General features: G+C 43.1%; 1 protein-coding gene across 6 annotated transcripts in view; it reads right to left on the bottom strand.

Moving 5' to 3' along the window:
• The window catches only part of plppr5 (phospholipid phosphatase related 5), a 45,878-nt gene extending 39,009 nt beyond the window's left edge, over nucleotides 1-6,869 (bottom strand). For 2 of the 6 annotated variants that reach the window (XR_002872350.1, XM_023950171.1), the window contains exon 1: nucleotides 6,194-6,676. Coding sequence is in view for 4 of the 6 variants with exons in the window: in XM_023950171.1 (XP_023805939.1) it covers nucleotides 6,194-6,397 (204 nt within the window). In the remaining 2 variants the exon portion in view is untranslated. Of the gene's footprint in view, nucleotides 1-6,193 lie in introns of all 6 variants that reach the window. The other 4 variants (XR_002872351.1, XM_023950172.1, XM_023950173.1 and 1 more) reach the window with 4 other exon arrangements.
• Nucleotides 6,870-17,964: the final 11,095 nt, after the last annotated feature.

Genomic DNA, 17,964 nt, shown 5'->3' on the forward strand with positions numbered 1-17,964 from the left:
TTTTGCAGGGGCCTTAAAAAGTAGCCATAGTACTTTTAAAAGTACTTTTAGTACTTTTAAAAGTACTTGTTACTTTTCAGGTTTAAGTCACTTTTTCTCAAAATGCAGACTATCTGATGCGTGGTGCGATGCATTGTCATGGTAACTGCTGAGCCGGGCCTGACCTCGACTGCAGCGGAAAAGGAAAGCGATATGCAGTAACTTGGGGGGTTCGTGGTCGCTTCTGTTGGTTTTAGTTCCTTTCTGAATTACATTTCAACCAGGGATGTGCGGTCAGGGGCCATCATGCACACTGGCCTGGTGGTAGAAGGTTCCCCCCTTAGACTGGAAGGCGATAAGTGACCAAGCCATACCAAAGCCTCAAAAGATCTGACCTTAAGGCTCTCTGCTCGATACTCGGAATTAAAAGTTGGATTGGGGGGGTTTGAACCACCTCTCATAAAACAGGGAACTGAAACTCAAAATATGACAGAACATAAAGAGAACAAAACACAAAAGCAAGAAAAGTAAACCGTTACACTTTAAAGGGTCTATGCTACACAAAATCAATTTTTTGAGCTTTTAAGTGTATCATAGGCTACGTTCACACTGCAGGCTGAAACGACCCAATTCCGAATTTTTTGCCCCTAAGCGGCCCAATTCCGATCTTTTCACGACAGTCTGAATGACACAGATCCGATCTTTTCAATTGCGACCCAGGCCCCGTGGGTTTGCCGTCCTGAATCCGAATTGTAGCCGTTCTTTTCAATTGCGACCGCCGTCTGACCGGCCAGGCGACTTGATTCCGAACCGTACGTCATCGACACGCAACAAACGTCATCATTTTGCGTTAAAGTAGGCGGGAAGGAGAACGTAAACATCAACCATGGTGGACGATGCTGCTGAGATCAGTCAGTGGAAGGGAAGCGAGATCCCCGATTGGATTAATATTTGGGCTGATCGCTCTTTTCAGGCCAAACTCCAGGGCTCTTATTGCAACTGGGCGGTTTTTGAAAAATTTTCCAGATAAATGGCAGAGCGTGGTGTTGAACCTTTACCGCTATAACTTTTTTTTCTTTCTCCCCTTCCAACCGTCACCGTGCTCAGAAGCGCAGGGGACCCAACGCGATCCTCCTCCTCCTCCCTGTTCTGATCCTTAGATTCTCCAGAACGGGTTAATAAAGAGTCCATAGCATTTATTTTGGGGGAAACCTTCTTTTATTACCGTCCTCCGTAACACACAACATGAATGCGCGCCCACACTGCCCCCCCCTATTCTCTATCGCGGCACGCGCTTGCACACACACACGGGGCGCGCGGGCCCAACACATGCACATTCCTCTTCCACTACAGTGGGTACAGACGATCCCGACTCCAATGCCTTCTTAAAATGAGAACATTGTAATTGTGCTGCTCCTTCGTGAAAATAAATTTAATATTACAAAAAGAGTTCCGCTTTTGACAACACTGTTGTTGACATCTGCTCCGCAAACAAGTGACGTCGTTCACCGTTGAGTATTCTTCTGGCTTCTGCGCATGCGGGTCTCGTTTGGGTCGTGTCACGGTCACACTGGAGATCACAAAAGTTCGGATTTACTTGGAAATGTGAACGGTCTAGCAAACAATTCGGATTTTTTCAAAAAATCCGAATTGAGCATTAAGCCCTGCAGTGTGAACGTAGCCATAGTGTTCATTCCTTGCAAAAAAGAAACCCCAAAATTTTGATCCATTCACTCATTTCTAAGTTTATCTCTAAAAATCTGCGCTCTGAGCACCAGCCCCTCCCAACCCACTAAAACGAGTGGGTTCTCATGAGATGTCGTACATAAGTGGAGAAGAGCCTGCACTGCTAGCTCCGCCCCCAGGCTAACAGACACGCCCACTTTCTCCGCAGAGCTAGCGGTAATCGGCAAAAGTTTCTTAAAGTAATGATGGGCACTCGTTTTTCTGTACTTAACTGCTTTTTTCTTGCCATAATCCAAATTCTAACAGTCTATTCAGTAGGACTATCAGCTGTGTGTCCACCTGACTTCAACACAACTGATGGTCCCAACCTCATTTAAAAGGCAAGAAATCCCACTTATTAAACCTGACAGGGCACACCTGTGAAGTGAAAAACATTTCAGGTGACTACCTCTAGAAGCTCATCCAGAGAATGACAAGAGTGTGCAAAGCAGTAATCAAAGCAAAAGGTGGCTACTATGAAGAACCTACAATATGACAGATTTTCAGTTGTTTGTTATGCATATAAATCCACATGTGTTCATTCATAGTTTTGATGCCTTTAGTGTGAATCTACAATTTTCATAGTCATGAAAATAAAGAAAACTCTTTAAATGATAATGTGTGTCCAAACTTTGGTCTGTACTGTTTGTAATCACAGACATAAAAGCAGTTCCAAAATTTGGCTCCTGTTCTAAAAATGGTAAAATAATTGCCTTTTTCATTTCAATCTTATGAATGAATGCAAGAAAAACAATATCCATTTCTTAGAAAGTCTGATGATTTATAGAAGAAATGAAGTCCTGAGTTTGTTGTGGATGAACTCAGCAATAGCAGCCTGCTGCTAACAGTGATGCTCTGTAGGAAGAGAGGAAGAGGATGACTGCCATGGTGGTGATGGACTTAAACTTCATCACAGCATCTTTTGCTGCTACTTTCAGCAGGAGAACACACATTCTAAGAATGTGAAATGACATAAACCAGGAAAAGCAGCACATCAGCCAGAATACCACAACTATGAAAACCAGCCCAAACACAAAGCACAAGCAAACATTTACTACACAGTAACACAAAAAACTACAATGGAAACACTAATCAGACAGAGGCTTCTCTGCAGATTCCACAGAGACAAGCAGGGCAGTAGATACTGCAAAACCCCTAAACTCAAAAGTATAACAGTTGAAAGGATAAAATCTTCATCTCACATGATTTCATCTCACTATTCATCAAAACCACAGCAGAATTCACACTAAATGATTACAGAATCTCAGAAAAACTCAAAAAATATTACAAAACCCAAAAGACACACACATCTGCATTTACAGTTTGTAGGAAAATCCACCTGTTTCTGTTTCAAAAGCCCTCATAGACTAAAAGAGATGCTCTATCTGCCATTAACAAAACAACCACAACAGCTCTAAACCAACAATGCAGACTCACTACAGAAAAGATATGTGCAGAACATATCAAGAAAAAAACACCAAGGACAAAAACAAGAACCTACTGATCATTAACAGTCTGTGCAGCAAACATTCGTTTCCCCACAAGGAGGGAACAGAAAACACAAAAACCTTCAAAGACATGAAGATCAACACAAAGAGGACAGCAGCATAAATATAGAAAACACACACCCACAGAGCAGGACTGCTACAGTCATTAGGACACCCCATTGCACACAATCTGTCAGTTGTCAGGACATCGTATGAACGGAGCGGTGTCATCACAGGACAGACAGGCGGAGGACAGACAGACCTACCACACTGGAACACTGCAAGGACCTACGAAGGGCCACAAACAAGAGCAAGACAACAGGAAGAAAACAAGAATCAAAGAAAAAAAACAGTACAAGAAGGTGGAGAACAGCAGCTGCAAAGAAACTAGAAGCATTAACAACACAACAACACAACACAACATTAACACGGCAACCACACACCACAGAAAACTCAGAGAAGTCCGGGTTTATTCAACGGAGAACATAGAACAAGAAAAGAAATACAAAATAGTGCAAGACCTGTGGAATAACCTACTAAACATAGGATTATTACATGAAAAAGGGATAAAAGTGACAGTGAAAAGAAAAAAGACAGACTTCTATAATCAAGAGGAGAAAAAAGGCAAAGCCATACCACTGCAAAATGAAAAATCACATCATGGATTGGGACACAACAAGGGTAACAGGAACAAGTTCTAGAGTTGGATCACGTAGATGATGCCATGCCAGTCCTGCTGAGGAGTAGAACCAGCATCTACATGCAGCTGGTCAGCAGAAGGCTGCTTCAAGAGCTCTGCCGTTCCCTGGTAGCATTGACAAACAGGGACCCAGCTCCAGCTGATGACATGGATCCTCCAACCACCTCCACACCACTCAACGTTCTGTTCATAGTTTTATGAACAGCACTCCAGCTGATTTATCAGGGCCGCTTTGAGCCTTGAAATGGGTTTGTGAAGCTTTTGGAAGCACCAGGAGGAAGATTTAACCACAAGGGGGCGCAATCCAGAGCTTCCATATGCCAGCGCCAAACCCCTCATCCAAATCCTGAACGGAACTTTACAACTGGATAAGTCCTGTCCCGGGTTAACAATGACCACCAGCAGCACTGTTGCCCTACAGGGTCCGGATGAGAATTGCAGTAGTTGGTGGAAGATGGAGAGGAAGGCCGAGGTTTTCTTCACATTTTTCCTCCTCCACTCATTACATAGTGCACTACATTCACTATAGGACATTCACCATTTAGTAAAAGCTGTCCGATTCTGCAACTCTGCAAAAGCAGTCTCTGCGAGTGTGCATTGATGCTCTCTGGACGTTTTGTCAGTAAACAGAAGCTTTATGTTTCAGTGAAGTTGAAGACTCTGCTTGGGTTTCCTCAATGACTCTGTCGTCCCCAGAGGAACTTTCTACATATGTATCATTGATTGACTTTTGTTAGCTTTTCCGCTTTGGGCTCCTAACTTAGCAGAGAACCAGCTTTAAGTCACGGGACAAAGACGGATGTGGTGAACGGAATCCAGGAGTTTTGTCAAAATAAAACTTCCTTCTGGACCAGAAAACAAACAAGTGAAATAACCTGTTATTCTATTTATTTGTTTTTTTTGTGTGTGTGAGACCCGGTACCAGGTGACCCACATTAGCATTAGCGCATTCTCTTCTCTAACCTACAACGCCAAATAATTCCATTGGTCAGTTGAGTCTTTCATAATTTTAATCGGCTGAAGTTGGAAGGAAGTTGGAGGCGGGATTTAACTGATTTATGAAGGATGTAGGCTCCGCCCTGATGAGAGTCTGACAGTTTGCATAAGTTTGTATTTTGACACACATAAAGCGCAATGCTATGCAAATGACAATGCATTACAGCAGGGGGCGCTGTTTGGTAATTTCATTTGAATTCTGAAACAAAAACAGCATCTCACAAAGCAATAGATTTGAAGTTACGTTAAAAAGAATTTAAAGCAAACCATGTATGAAATGTCCTAATCTAGTAAATTCCAGAATGCATTGTCATTTCAATTCTGACATAAAAACATGATAATTTAAATTACAATTATTTTCTTTTTATTTAAGATTTTTTTCTCAAAATTGTCCAATTGAATTGTGAATTTTAGTTTAAATTAAAATGTTATTTTATATTTCAAGCCTGAATTGCATATTGCATTAGTATTGAGTATTGCATATTACTTTTTAAATTATAATTATAAACTTCCAAATAGCTCTTTTCCACCTCAGTTTGAAATCATTCCAAAAATCCAGCAGCTTTTCAACCATTCTGGGTGTTTGTTGTGTATTGCTAGATTCCTGACACCTTTGGTACTAATAAAACGTCGTCACCTGGTGTCACGGGGTCAGACTTTTGTCACTGAAAGCCACATGAGAGGCTCTGGAGCTTTAATGAAATACCAGCTGCAGCTTCAGTTTCATGCTGCTTATTTGAGAAAATCAGTCGTATTCGTTTGATTCACCATTAAATCTGAATTGATGAAGAAGCCTGGAAAAAGTCTCAGTGTTCCTGTCACCTTAACTAAACATCTTTCCTAAATGTGAATCTTTTTGAATGCATATCAGTCCAGAACATTTCTCTCTGTCTTTGCAGCATTGATTCTCCTTCTTAGTTCTTGTGTCTGCAGTGAGGATCTAAAGTTCAGAGCTGCAGGTCTTCCTCCTGAACTGACCCGTGTCTGCTAGAGTTAAGCTGTCTTCATTGAAGTGACTCCAGAGCATCACCGCACTACATGGATGGATGGATGAATGAATGAATGAATGAATGAATGAATGAATGAATGAATGAATGAATGAATGAATGGATGGATGGATGAATGAATGAATGAATGAATGAATGAATGAATGAATGAATGCATGCATGCATGCGCATGTGGGGAGACGCTCCCCTCTGCGTGGTTCTGCCCCCGCACGTGCAGCCGGTTTCCCGCAGCCGCAGCAGGCATGTCCATCTCGGCTGACAGCAGAGGAAGTTGTGCCGCGGGATCGAGCGCCACTCACCAGCAGCGTGGGCAGGCCGGCCACGGCGGCGTACAGCAGCAGGGGCGGTACGGCGCTGCTGTCCTCCGGGCCCAGGTACGGCTTGGTGTAGGTGCTGTCGTAGCAGAAGAAGCCCTGCACGTGCACGGCGAAGGTGTCCGTGTACTCGAAGTAGTAGGCCAGCATGACGGTCCCAGCCATGATCACCAACTGAAAGTACAGCATGATGCGGGCGGAGAGCGACAGGAGTCAGCACAGCACACCGGGCGTGTCCCCCCCCCTAACCCGCCGCCGCCTCCCCCGCAGACGCGCCGACCCCGGAGCGGCTCATGACGGCTCTGCTGCGCGCGGACAGCCGCTCTGCCGGCGCTGCTCCGACCGTCTGATCCGCGCGGCTCAGCTGCGCGCGGAGGGGGAGAGGCGCGTGACGCCAGGCGCGCGCGCGGACAGCCTCAGCGCGCGTTGACGGGGGGCAGTGATCGTTGTGAGGATCGGTGTCAAAGAACATCGATGCAATCTTTCTGGATATGAACGTGATGACAGCAAACACGAAGAATCTGGAAAATTAAACCCGATCCAACGAGAACGCGCATTTCATGAACTGCGTGCGTGTGCGCGTGTCGGTGCATGACACGCTTTAACGAAGCTGCCATGTAAATGAGGAAAACTTTAAAACGTAATTATAGCATCAAAATATCCTTGACATTGTTCTTTCTGCTGGTTCTATTCCTGCAGGGGCGGTTCTACACTGACTTACCCCCCCCCCCCACACACACACACACACAATTTGACGACATTCTTTTGTGTTCCCTATCTTCATGTGCCCATTTTACACAGACATCCATGTTATCCATTTTACTGCAGGGGGGGTCAAACTCAGTCTTACAGGGGGCTAAATCCAAAACACGCTTTAAGTCGCCAGCCGGACAAGATAAACATTTATTGAACACACTAAAGCTAAACGTTTAACATTTTTAAACTTTCAAAATGTATTTATAAAACCAGGAATAATATTATATAACGTTTAATATTTTACTCTCCATTCTGTCAAAATTATACAAATAAGGAACAAACTGCAGAAGAAAACAAAGCTTGGAATGGTAATACATGACAAATGAAAATATTCCGTTTTCTTTGCTCTTTTGTCGTTTTGTTAGAGCTGGACTTCTGCATCACTTTTAGGAATAAGTTCATTTCTGTGTGTGTTTATTTCTGATCTCATAAATTGCAGCTGTTTTCCTGCATTAACGGCTTTCTTCATGTCAAATACTGACACCAACTAAACCACAGACAGACAAAGAAAATACATTTTATATGGAAAATAAAGACACGTCATGGAAATGTCTACAATAGTTCATAAAGAATGACATAGCATGAGCTGAGTCATCTAAATGCACGCCATGATCCAGGTGTTGCCCAATCGCGGCTGCGCTCCTCGGTGCCCCTCCCCTTTTTCTTCAGCCACATTTGCGGCATTATCTCAAAGACAGGAGCGTGCAGCAGGGGGTCCAATTCACAGTTCCAGGCCGTTACAAACTCTGTGATATAATAGTAAACCAAGGGAGGAGCAGATTTTGTTTCTACAAGCACTGAGCTGCCGCCCCCTTTAAATTTGCACCCTGAGTAATTGCCCGTATGGCCTGTGCTTAAAACCGCTACTGTATTCCTTAATATGTCATCTGTCAAAAAGTCAGGATTTTGTTAACCTTCTGATGGATGCATCGCCGCAGCATGTGATAAACATCATGCAATACTTTAATGTTCTTGACCAGTGTGTTCAAAAACATTTTTTTAGTAAAGTCATTGCATATAAACCTTAATTTCATGTACATTTAATGATGATGGCCTAAAGATGAGAAAACCAAATAATCTGCTGTCTGAGAAAATCCTAAAATCTGATTCGATCAATCAAAAGGATGTTTTCAGCCTATTTATCTGACTCCAGCCTCAGCCCCCTCCTTAGGATTCCCTGCCAAATGCTGGAACAGATTCTACTGACCGTCATGCAGGGTTATTGTTATCCTGGGGGACCTTTTCGCTCCAGTCTTTGTCTTCCTCTCACTTTTCTGTTCAGTCTGTGAGGCACCAGCTTGTTTAGCAGCAGTCTTTCGTGGCTCGTCCTGCTTTTGAAGTGTTGATTATTTTTGACAGGCTGAATTGTAAGTTTTCCTTACAAAAGATGTTCATCAAATTGGCTTGATATGTTTCAATGTGTGGAATTATTACACACAGAAATATCCGTTTCACTTTTGCACTATTGCATTCAATAATAAAACAACGCAGGTTTTTGGATATGCCTTCAGCATACGGTGTTCACACTTGAATGTTGCTACCCAAAACAACCGCATGTATCTGCAGTTGGGAGAGATCTGGTGAATCTTAATCCAGCCTTTTTTTAATCACAGCTCTATTCCAATATATGAAAGTCCAGGCACAAACCAGAACTATTCATGTCTTCTCCATGATCTACTTCCAAATGCTTGACACTTCCGTGAATTAAAAGGCAAACCATCCATGCGTCACTACCAAATTCAGGTCCCTGATTGGTCAAAGTTATACTGGTTTCACTTTGAAAATGAGTTCAGTTTCCATGTACAGAGAGCCTGAAAACGGACTGTGGCGTAGGGAGCCCCCCAGCCCACCAATCACGTCATCGGACTTAAGTACAGCCAATCAAATAGTGTTATGTCATCATCAGGCCGTGTTTGGGGGGCTGAGCATTTGGTCTAGACAAATTACAGTACGACCATAGAAGAAGAAATATTGAGTTCTGTTGTAAACACACAAAGCTGCAGCAAAGAGCGAGATGATCTCCTGAACAGGCTTTTATTGTTGTTATGATTATTATTAAGTGCTTGTTCGCTTATAGTGTTTTTAATCTGTGCGGCCAGTGCTTTATTCTTGACCCAATTGACCTGGAAGAAGGGGTAGGATTAGGATCCGAAGCCTCCCCCGGAGTGCACACCGTGACAAAGCCCCGTCCTGTGCCTCCAAACATGAAGCAACAAGTCCGGCTGCTCTGCTCAGAGACACGCACATGCAATGTATGTGCGTGCACGACACTGCGACATTTGGAAAAATAATAATAAAATATTATATATAATAGAAAAATAATAAAATCCATGGGCACGGTTTAGTATGCGGTTTATCAGATTTTTTTTAACCACTGGCACCTTGAGGGCTCCGTGGTAGCGACATGTGAAGGCCAGAGTTTTGAACGCGGAAGCCCCAAAAGGGTGTTTACGCACGTTTAAATCGACTTTTTATTGGAAGTGGTTGCTTGAGTGAGTGTTTCCGGTCCCAGTGGGAACGTCACATTACTGACTTGGTTCCAGCTGAAAGTGCTTCACTGCAGTATTGCTACCATTTCCACTCTCCTTAAGTTGAAGGAGAAACCTGGAGCCTTCCTGCTCTGATCCCATTTCCACACAAGGGTCAGGGAGGCCGGCCGGCCGGCACTGGAGATCCAAGAGCGGCACGAGAAGCCGGGCTGGCTTCAGGACAGGCGGAGTCCGTATGCTGAGGCTGTCGGAGGAGGCGCAGACAGATGGAGGCGCAGACAGATGGAGGCGCAGACAGATGAGAGAGAGAGAGATGAGAGATGAGATGAGAGCACATTCGCAGTCAGGTGGGTTCACACTGGTTACTCTGAGAAATGGCTGCTGTTGGAATCACACTCGCTCTCTGTTTTATTACTAACTAGGCCAACTTAAACATCACAGCTTTAATGCAGAGTTTTGCTTCTTAATGATATCATCAGGAGCTCATGAACTCCTCTGTGAATCCTGTGGCATCAGCCTGGCAGCTGGAACTAGAAACTGAGGCAATGAAGCAGTCTACTGTCTACATACCAGAGGCAAGACATAGCAAAGACATTTTCAATGCCGTAGAAAGCGTCGAGTGCAGCGACTGCACTAAAAATGAGCGACGAAGCTGTCGAACCAAACCAAAAAGCTTTAAGAATTTCTGTAGAAATATTGATGAAGTTCTGCTTCGAAGTAAGTTCAGCTCCATGGAAGCAAAGAACTGAGCCTCGGTGTGCAGAAAACTCTGCAGTTCTCCTTCTTCAGCATGGACTCATGGCACAATCCCAGATTTACTCACACTGCTCCTTTGGAAAAGTCAGCCCAGCTTGGCAGAACATGAATGAAGGCTTGGAAACAACATTTCTTATTAACTAAACATGAATTCTCAAATGAAAGTGTTGCTCATGGAGCCAATTACATCTGCAGTGCACGCACCCTTTGGATAAAAATATACAGCCACATGAGCCATCCGTCAAGAGTTACCCAGCTTATCCAATCAGAGCGTTAGCAGTAAATCTACACGTCCATCTGTCACTGCCCGACTGAGGCACCGGCCAGGTTCCGACATGCACCCCCACCCAAACACTCACACACACACCAAGACTGCGGGAATCAGCTTTGGCCCTGAGAGACAATTAGAAAGTGTTAACAGTCTGGTTCTCCTAAACCTACACGTCAGAACTCTGCAAAACTCTGGACTGTGAATAGATCAGTCCCGTCAGCTGCTATGATGTCCTCCAGCACCACAACACGGCTTTCACCAAAGAAACGTTATGATACAGTGTTAAATACAGTGATTCTAATACAGTGGAAATATGTCTGTGCTAGTTTTATTGGATCTCATTGCTGTGTTTGAAACAGCTGACCATGCTTAATTGCTCAAACCACTGGAAAGCTGGGTGGGTCTCACTGGGTCAGTGCTGAACTGATTCAAAATGTACTTGAAAAACAGTAAATATTTTCTGTCAACTAACTTGGCATCTGAGCTCACAGAAATTATATGTGGAGTTCTCCAAGGCTCCATCCGGGGGCCACATGCCCCCCAGTGGCCCAAGTGATAAAGAACAACAACGTTAGTTACCATGGCACACAGATAGCTGTTTCAGTGACACCAGGAGACTGAGGCCCTGTACAGGCTCTTGGTAAATGCATTGACGACATTAATGAGTGGATGTGTCATAACTTACTTCAGTTAAACAATATTAAACTGAGGTTATTGTCTTTGGGGTCATCTCCAATCTACAGAGCTTCAATCTATTCATCTAAAAACCAACCAGGCCAGAAATGTCCGATCAGGACCAGGAGAGACTAGTTCCTGCTTCTCGGGTTCAATCAAGGACCAGAAGTAGACCACATCAGTCCAGTTCTGAGGTTTTGCCACTGGTTGCATGTCTGCCAGAGGATAGACTTAAAAGTTTGTTATTGGTTCATAAGGCTTTCAAAGGTTTAACACCAAAATACACGACTGACCTCCTGACCCAGCATGTACCAGCTAGACCTGTCCGGGTTATCTGGATCTGGTCTTTTGTCAGTTCCTAGAGTCAAAACTGAACATGAAGGGGCTGCATTCAGCTTCTATGCTCCACAGTTCTGGAACAGACTTCCAGGGTCTCAGTAAACCCACATAATCTGATTTGAAGCAAAGGAGGCTTTTCTCCAAAAACAGGAGTCGACGGCTGCATGTGGAAGGCATTGCTGCTTCTCCTTTAATGAAGTAGACGCTCTTTCCTTTCTAAAGAATGACTAATCAGCTTTGCAGGTGGTTCACTCCAGCAGCATTTATACGCATTTAAGAGCCTGTATCTGTGGAGAGCATGAAAGCACTGTCATAAGACATCCTTGAAATTAGCTTAAAAAGGCCAGAGTTGACTGATTACTTTTTGTTCTGAACCAGTTTGTTTCCTTAGATAGTTCACTATGGAAGCAAAGACGTAGCCATAAAGCTCAGAAGAAAGCTGCCTCTGACACCAGGAGTCTAAGTATGAAAGACAATCCAGATGAAAAACTGTCAACACTATTGAAGCCATCAGCCGACTGCACACGATCATCTCAATGTCAGGTCAATTGTGTAGGTCTGATTTGGAGGCTTTTATTTAAATCTGCTTCAGCAAAAGCCTCAATTCTTTGGTGTACAGAAAATCCTCCAGTTGACCAGCAGCATGAGTCAAGTTTCAGTTAAAGACCCACCAATGAAAATGGTGTTTTTAACACATTCTTGTCGCATTTTCTCATGCTGGAGGACATATATTAAAGTATTTAATATTTAAAGTGTGTTTCTGGGTGTTCCTTTAGTTTAATTGCATTATCTCAGCAGCAGAAGAAAATCGCACGATTAAAGCTTGGACTTGTGACACGGCTACTGCCATGGGTGGGCCAAAGTCTCGCTTTCTCCGCTCTGTCTCTCAGTCCTCCACTTGCAGACAAACAGATAGATCCATTAACGTCTTCATTTTCCCCGTCTAGCTCTAAACTGTGCGGCTGGATAGCTCTGATATTGCTCGCCATGTTTTTGCTACACAAATCTTAGCTTGGGCTGGTGAGCCACTTGTCGCTAGCGGGAGAGATTATAAACAAAGGCATTCTGGGAAATTAGCTAAACTAACTTTCGCGCCAACAGTCGCGCCCAAAACCCAAAAGCAAATCTCTAATGAGCTACTGCTGATGTGCAGAAAATGTCGTAAAAAATGACCCAGGCTTTTTGATTTGAGCTAAAAACGACATAATCCTAATTTAAAAAATGACTGGGAACAGTTTTACAATACATAAAATATAGTTGGAGTGGGACTTTATTGGAGCTTATAAGGGATGAGTTTAACTTTTGCATTTGACACATCCATTCCTCTAAAAGGATTGTTTTTGCCATGACAAAGGCAGGGGATTGATGAAGTGGAAAAGCCTCACTTGGTCTGTTTTGTACGTTTCAAGCATGTGTTAAAGGTCACAGAATGGCCTGAACAATCAGAAGCAGCATGAACACGGGCCAAAAATAGGTCGTTGGTTTCTGCAGGCAAGTTAGACTTTTGAATTCAGTACCGCTGCATGCAAATAAACATTAACAGGCCAAGCAACAAAAAAAACCTTCAAAGAAGCATGCTGCCAGCATCCATCGCTTATCTGGAACGGTATACTTTATGAGAAATGAACGCTCAACCTGATGGCATGAAGGCTGTTCCTGCAAGCCACTGCTGCTGAATGAAGGCAGCATTTGTGACCAAAATCTGCACGAGTCATCTGCTATTATTATAGACAACACGTCAACTGTGACCAAACTGAAAACAGAAATGACAAACATAATCTTCTAGATGGAACTGTAACCACTGAACTCTTTTAAAAGCAGCCAAACCTTCACCTACTCCAGTGTTTTTCAACCGGTGTGCCGCAGGAAATTACCTATTTTAACAAGGGGAATCAGCGTTTCAATATTCTGCAGCTAAAATCTGGAACAGCCTCCCTGAAGGCGTAAGACAGGCCTCTTCTGTGTTCATGTTCAAATCTAGACTTAAAACATTTCTGTTTAGCCGTGTATATGACTGAAAGGTCCTATCTGCACCTTTCTTTCCTTCCTTTCTTTTTAAATCTTTTTTTTTTCTTCCTTTTCTTTTAAAGTAAATTTTATGTTGATTATTTCTATGATGTATTGTGATTTTAATGCACTTTTCTGTTTTGTGAAGCACCTTGAATTACTTTGTGTACGAATTGTGCTATACAAATAAACTTGCCTTGCCTTGCCTTGCCTATTTTCCCTGATCTAAAAAGATTTTCCATCTCCAGGATATCAGCTCTGTGTTCATCCAAACAGGCCCTGATAAAACACTGAGTAGTTAGAAATATGAAAGATCATAAAATACTTTTTTCTTTGTTTATTTGATTCAATTAAAGACACTTTGATCAGAATGACGGTACCGTGATTTAAATTTCTCCACCAATCATTCTTGGAGTCTTAATCACATGTCATCAGTCTGACCAATCAGAAGTGTTTAAAGTCTAAACTTCCTTGTTCTGATTCTGCTCATAAAGTCTCTCAGTTCCAACAAAAATACCAGCTAAAGCTCGTCTTTAGCGGTGTAGCTTTCCACAGAATCCGGTGTCAGACCGTGGAACAAGTGAACAAAACAATAAAGCTCAGAGACGCTTGTCTTTCTGCGTTTTGCAATACATCTCCCATGATGCATTGGGTTAAAGTGACAGCGTCTCAGCGTACAATGAGTCTTCCCTGTTAAATGTCTTAAACCACAACGAACACACATCAAACAGTTTTTAAATCTTCTTGATGAAATCAGAGGTCAACAGTTTAGCCAAACATCCCAGAGTTTGGTCCAAGTCATTTTTCTAACTGAAACACTTTTCTAATAACGTCTGGCCTGCTGCCATACATAAATAAATGAAGCAATGTGTTTTTCAAAAGTTTTAGAAGGACAGGAGAGTCTTTTGGGGAGCGTTTTGAGGGAAGCCCGGTCTCATGCAGAGAGCATGAGCCAACTGGAATGGACGGCGTCCATCCTACTCTGGACGGTGCCGCTCTTCTTTCTAGAAACATTTCTGCTAGCCTTAGTCTGTTAACCTGACAACCCAGAGACGAGACCCGGGCGCAGAGCAGCAGTGTAAAACGCTCCTCTGAGCCTCCCTTAGGGTTAGTGCTGGTGCAAAACCCATGCAGGGAAAGTCAAGCAGGTCCTAGCTTTAGCTTATGTGCTGAAAGACAAATGAAAGGAGCGCGTCATAGAAACCTTAAAGTGACAGACAGCAGTTCTCACAAGCAGAATTATGTCATTAAATGCGGTTTATTAAACATTCGATCCATTTCCTCCAAGTCCCTCTTAGTCAACGAGTTAATTACTGATAACAACCTCAGTCTTCTAGCCTTGAAAGAAACTTGGCTCCATCAGGATGACTATGTTAGATTGAATGAAGCAACCCCCCCCACTTATGCTAACTATCAGAAATCCAGGATTTCAGGGAAAGGAGGTGGTTTGGCAGTAATATCACAGTCTAGCTTACTTCTCAGCCCTAAAGTTAAAAATGTTTATAATTCATTTGAAAACATCATATTGTCTATAAATCACCCAAACAGGAAAACTCCAAAACCTGTTTTACTCATAATTATTTATCGCCCCCCCCCGGCCCATATTCAGAATTTTTAACTGAGTTTTCCGACTTCCTATCGACTATTGTCTTAGATTCTGATCAAACTATAATATTAGGGGATTTTAATATTCATGTTGATGACCCCAGTGACTGTCTAGGAAAGGCTTTTGCAGCTTTATTAGATGATGTTGGTTTCACCCAAAGTGTGAATGAACCCACTCACTGTCATAAGCACACCCTGGATCTTGTTCTAACCCATGGTTTAGAGATCAGCCAGCTGAGTGTCCTTCCTCTTAACCCCATCATTTCTGATCACTTCCTGATTACCTTCCAGTTTAGATTAGAACATCCTTCTGCCCCAGTGAATAAGAAACAACTTAGAAGAACCTTAACTGACCGTTCTGTGTCTGAGTTTAAACTCACAGTTCAGCCAGTACTTAGTGATATTCTGAGAAAATACTCTGAGACCAGCTCCCATAGTATCAGTCCTAATATAAATGACCACTTTGTTAATGATGCCTTACAAGCCCTCAGGAGTACACTCCAAGTTGTTGCCCCCTTGAAACCTAAGTTCGTCAGACAAAACCGAGTAGCACCGTGGTTTAACGCTGAAACTCGTTCTCTTAAACAAGAAACCCGTAAGTTGGAAAGAGAATGGCGCCGCTCCGGTTCAGAGCAGTCTCTGAATACCTGGAAACATAGCCTATTAAATTATAAAAAAGCTCTGCATAGAGCTAGAAGCCAGTACTATTCAACCTTAATATCAGAGAATGGAAATAATCCAAGATTTCTTTTTAGCACTATTGCTAAATTAACTCGCAGTCAGAGCTCAGTAGAACCACATGTTCCTGTTTCTCTCAGCTCTGATGATTTTCTTACATTTTTCGACAGTAAAATCTCAAATATTAGACATAAGTTGAATCAAGTTATTCCTACTATCAGCCCAGAACAGGCTGAAGCGGTAGAAATGGAGGCATCCATAGAAACCTCTGTAACATTAGACTGCTTCACTGCTGTGGATCAAGCGGAAATAGCATCAATTATTACATCCTCCAAATCCTCAACGTGTCTGTTAGACCCAATTCCCACTAGACTTTTTAAAGAAACTTTTCCCCTAAATAATGATCCCATATTAACAATGATAAATACCTCTCTGGAAACGGGTTACGTGCCACAGTCTTTTAAATATGCAGTTGTTAAACCTCTTCTGAAAAAGCCCAGTTTGGATCCTAGCATCTTGGCCAACTATAGACCGATATCAAACCTGCCCTTTATTTCTAAAACCCTAGAAAGAGTTGTAGTTAAGCAGCTTTACTGCCACCTACAGGACAACAGCCACTTTGAAGACTTTCAGTCGGGGTTTAGACCCCACCACAGTACAGAAACTGCACTAGTTAGAGTCTCTAATGACTTGTTATTGGCCTCAGAAAAGGGACTACTTTCTATTCTGGTCCTGTTGGACCTCAGTGCAGCCTTTGACACTATCGACCACAGTATTTTACTCCATAGACTAGAGCAGGACATAGGGATCAGAGGATCTGCTCTCCAGTGGTTTAAATCCTATCTGTCCGATAGGTATCAGTTCGTTAATGTAAATGGAGATTCCTCTCAGTGCACTCGAGTCAACTATGGAGTCCCACAGGGCTCAGTCTTGGGACCGATCCTGTTTACGCTTTATATGCTACCCCTAGGAAACATAATCAGGAAACACAGCATTAATTTTGATTGTTATGCCGACGATACGCAGTTGTATTTATCCATGAAGCCTGACCAGAATGACCAGATAGAGAAACTGAACGCCTGCATCAGTGACATCAAGACCTGGATGACAATTAATGACCTCCTCTTGAACCCAGAAAAAACTGAGGTCATTATACTTGGTCCTAAAAACCTCAGAGATGCTCTGTCTGATCAGATAGTCTCCCTGGATGGCATAAGTATAGCCCCTAATTCCACAGTTAGAAACCTTGGGGTTTTATTTGACCAGGATTTATCATTTAAGGCTCACATATCTCAGGCGTGCAGAACTGCCTTTTTTCACCTGCGGAATATTGCTAAGATCAGAAATATGCTTTCTAAGAGTGATGCTGAAAAACTCATCCATGCATTTGTTACGTCGAGGCTGGATTACTGTAACTCCTTGTTAGCAGCGTGTCCTAAGAGTTCCTTAAGAAGTCTCCAGCTTGTTCAGAACGCAGCAGCTAGATTGTTAGCTGGAACTAGCAGAAGAGATCACATCACTCCTGTGTTAGTTTCACTTCACTGTATCCCAGTTGATTCTAGAATCAAGGTCAGAATCCTCCTGCTTACTTACAGTTGGAGGTAGAGCGTTTAGCCACCAAGCCCCTGTTTTATGGAATAAACTCCCAGCTCATGGAAGAGAAGCCGTCACAGTTTCTACATTCCAAGTTAGACTGAAAACATTCCTCTTTGAACAGGATTATTGTCATCATTTAGTTCTCCATGCCTCTGTTTGGTTCAGTGCGATTCATGTATTGTCCCTCTTTCCCTCTCCCCTTCTGGGGAGTGGGAGTGCTTCCAGATTCCAGTTGGCTCATCCGTCCTCCTGTACCTGGCTGTGTACCTCGTCTCTACTCCTGCTCCAACACCTGGCTGTGGATCCTGTCTCCGGCTCATTTCGTGCCCCCAGCCGTCCCCCCAACTCCATCTGGACTATTTAAACCTGTAGTTGTAGAGTTAGATGATCTGATTCTCTCTAAGAGTTCTGGTAAATCGCCTGTCCATCCTGGGGGAGGATCCCTCCTTCATGTGGACACCCCTGAGGTTTCTTCTTTTTTCCGGAAACTGTTTTTTTCCCGGAGGTTTTCTTCACAGAGAATGAGAATCTAATGGCAGGAATGCCCAGTTTAGTTTAGTCAGTTTGTTAGTTCAATTTAGAAT

Source organism: Oryzias latipes, chromosome 20 (genome assembly GCF_002234675.1).
Source record: "Oryzias latipes chromosome 20, ASM223467v1".
NCBI classification, from domain to species: Eukaryota; Metazoa; Chordata; class Actinopteri; order Beloniformes; family Adrianichthyidae; genus Oryzias; species Oryzias latipes.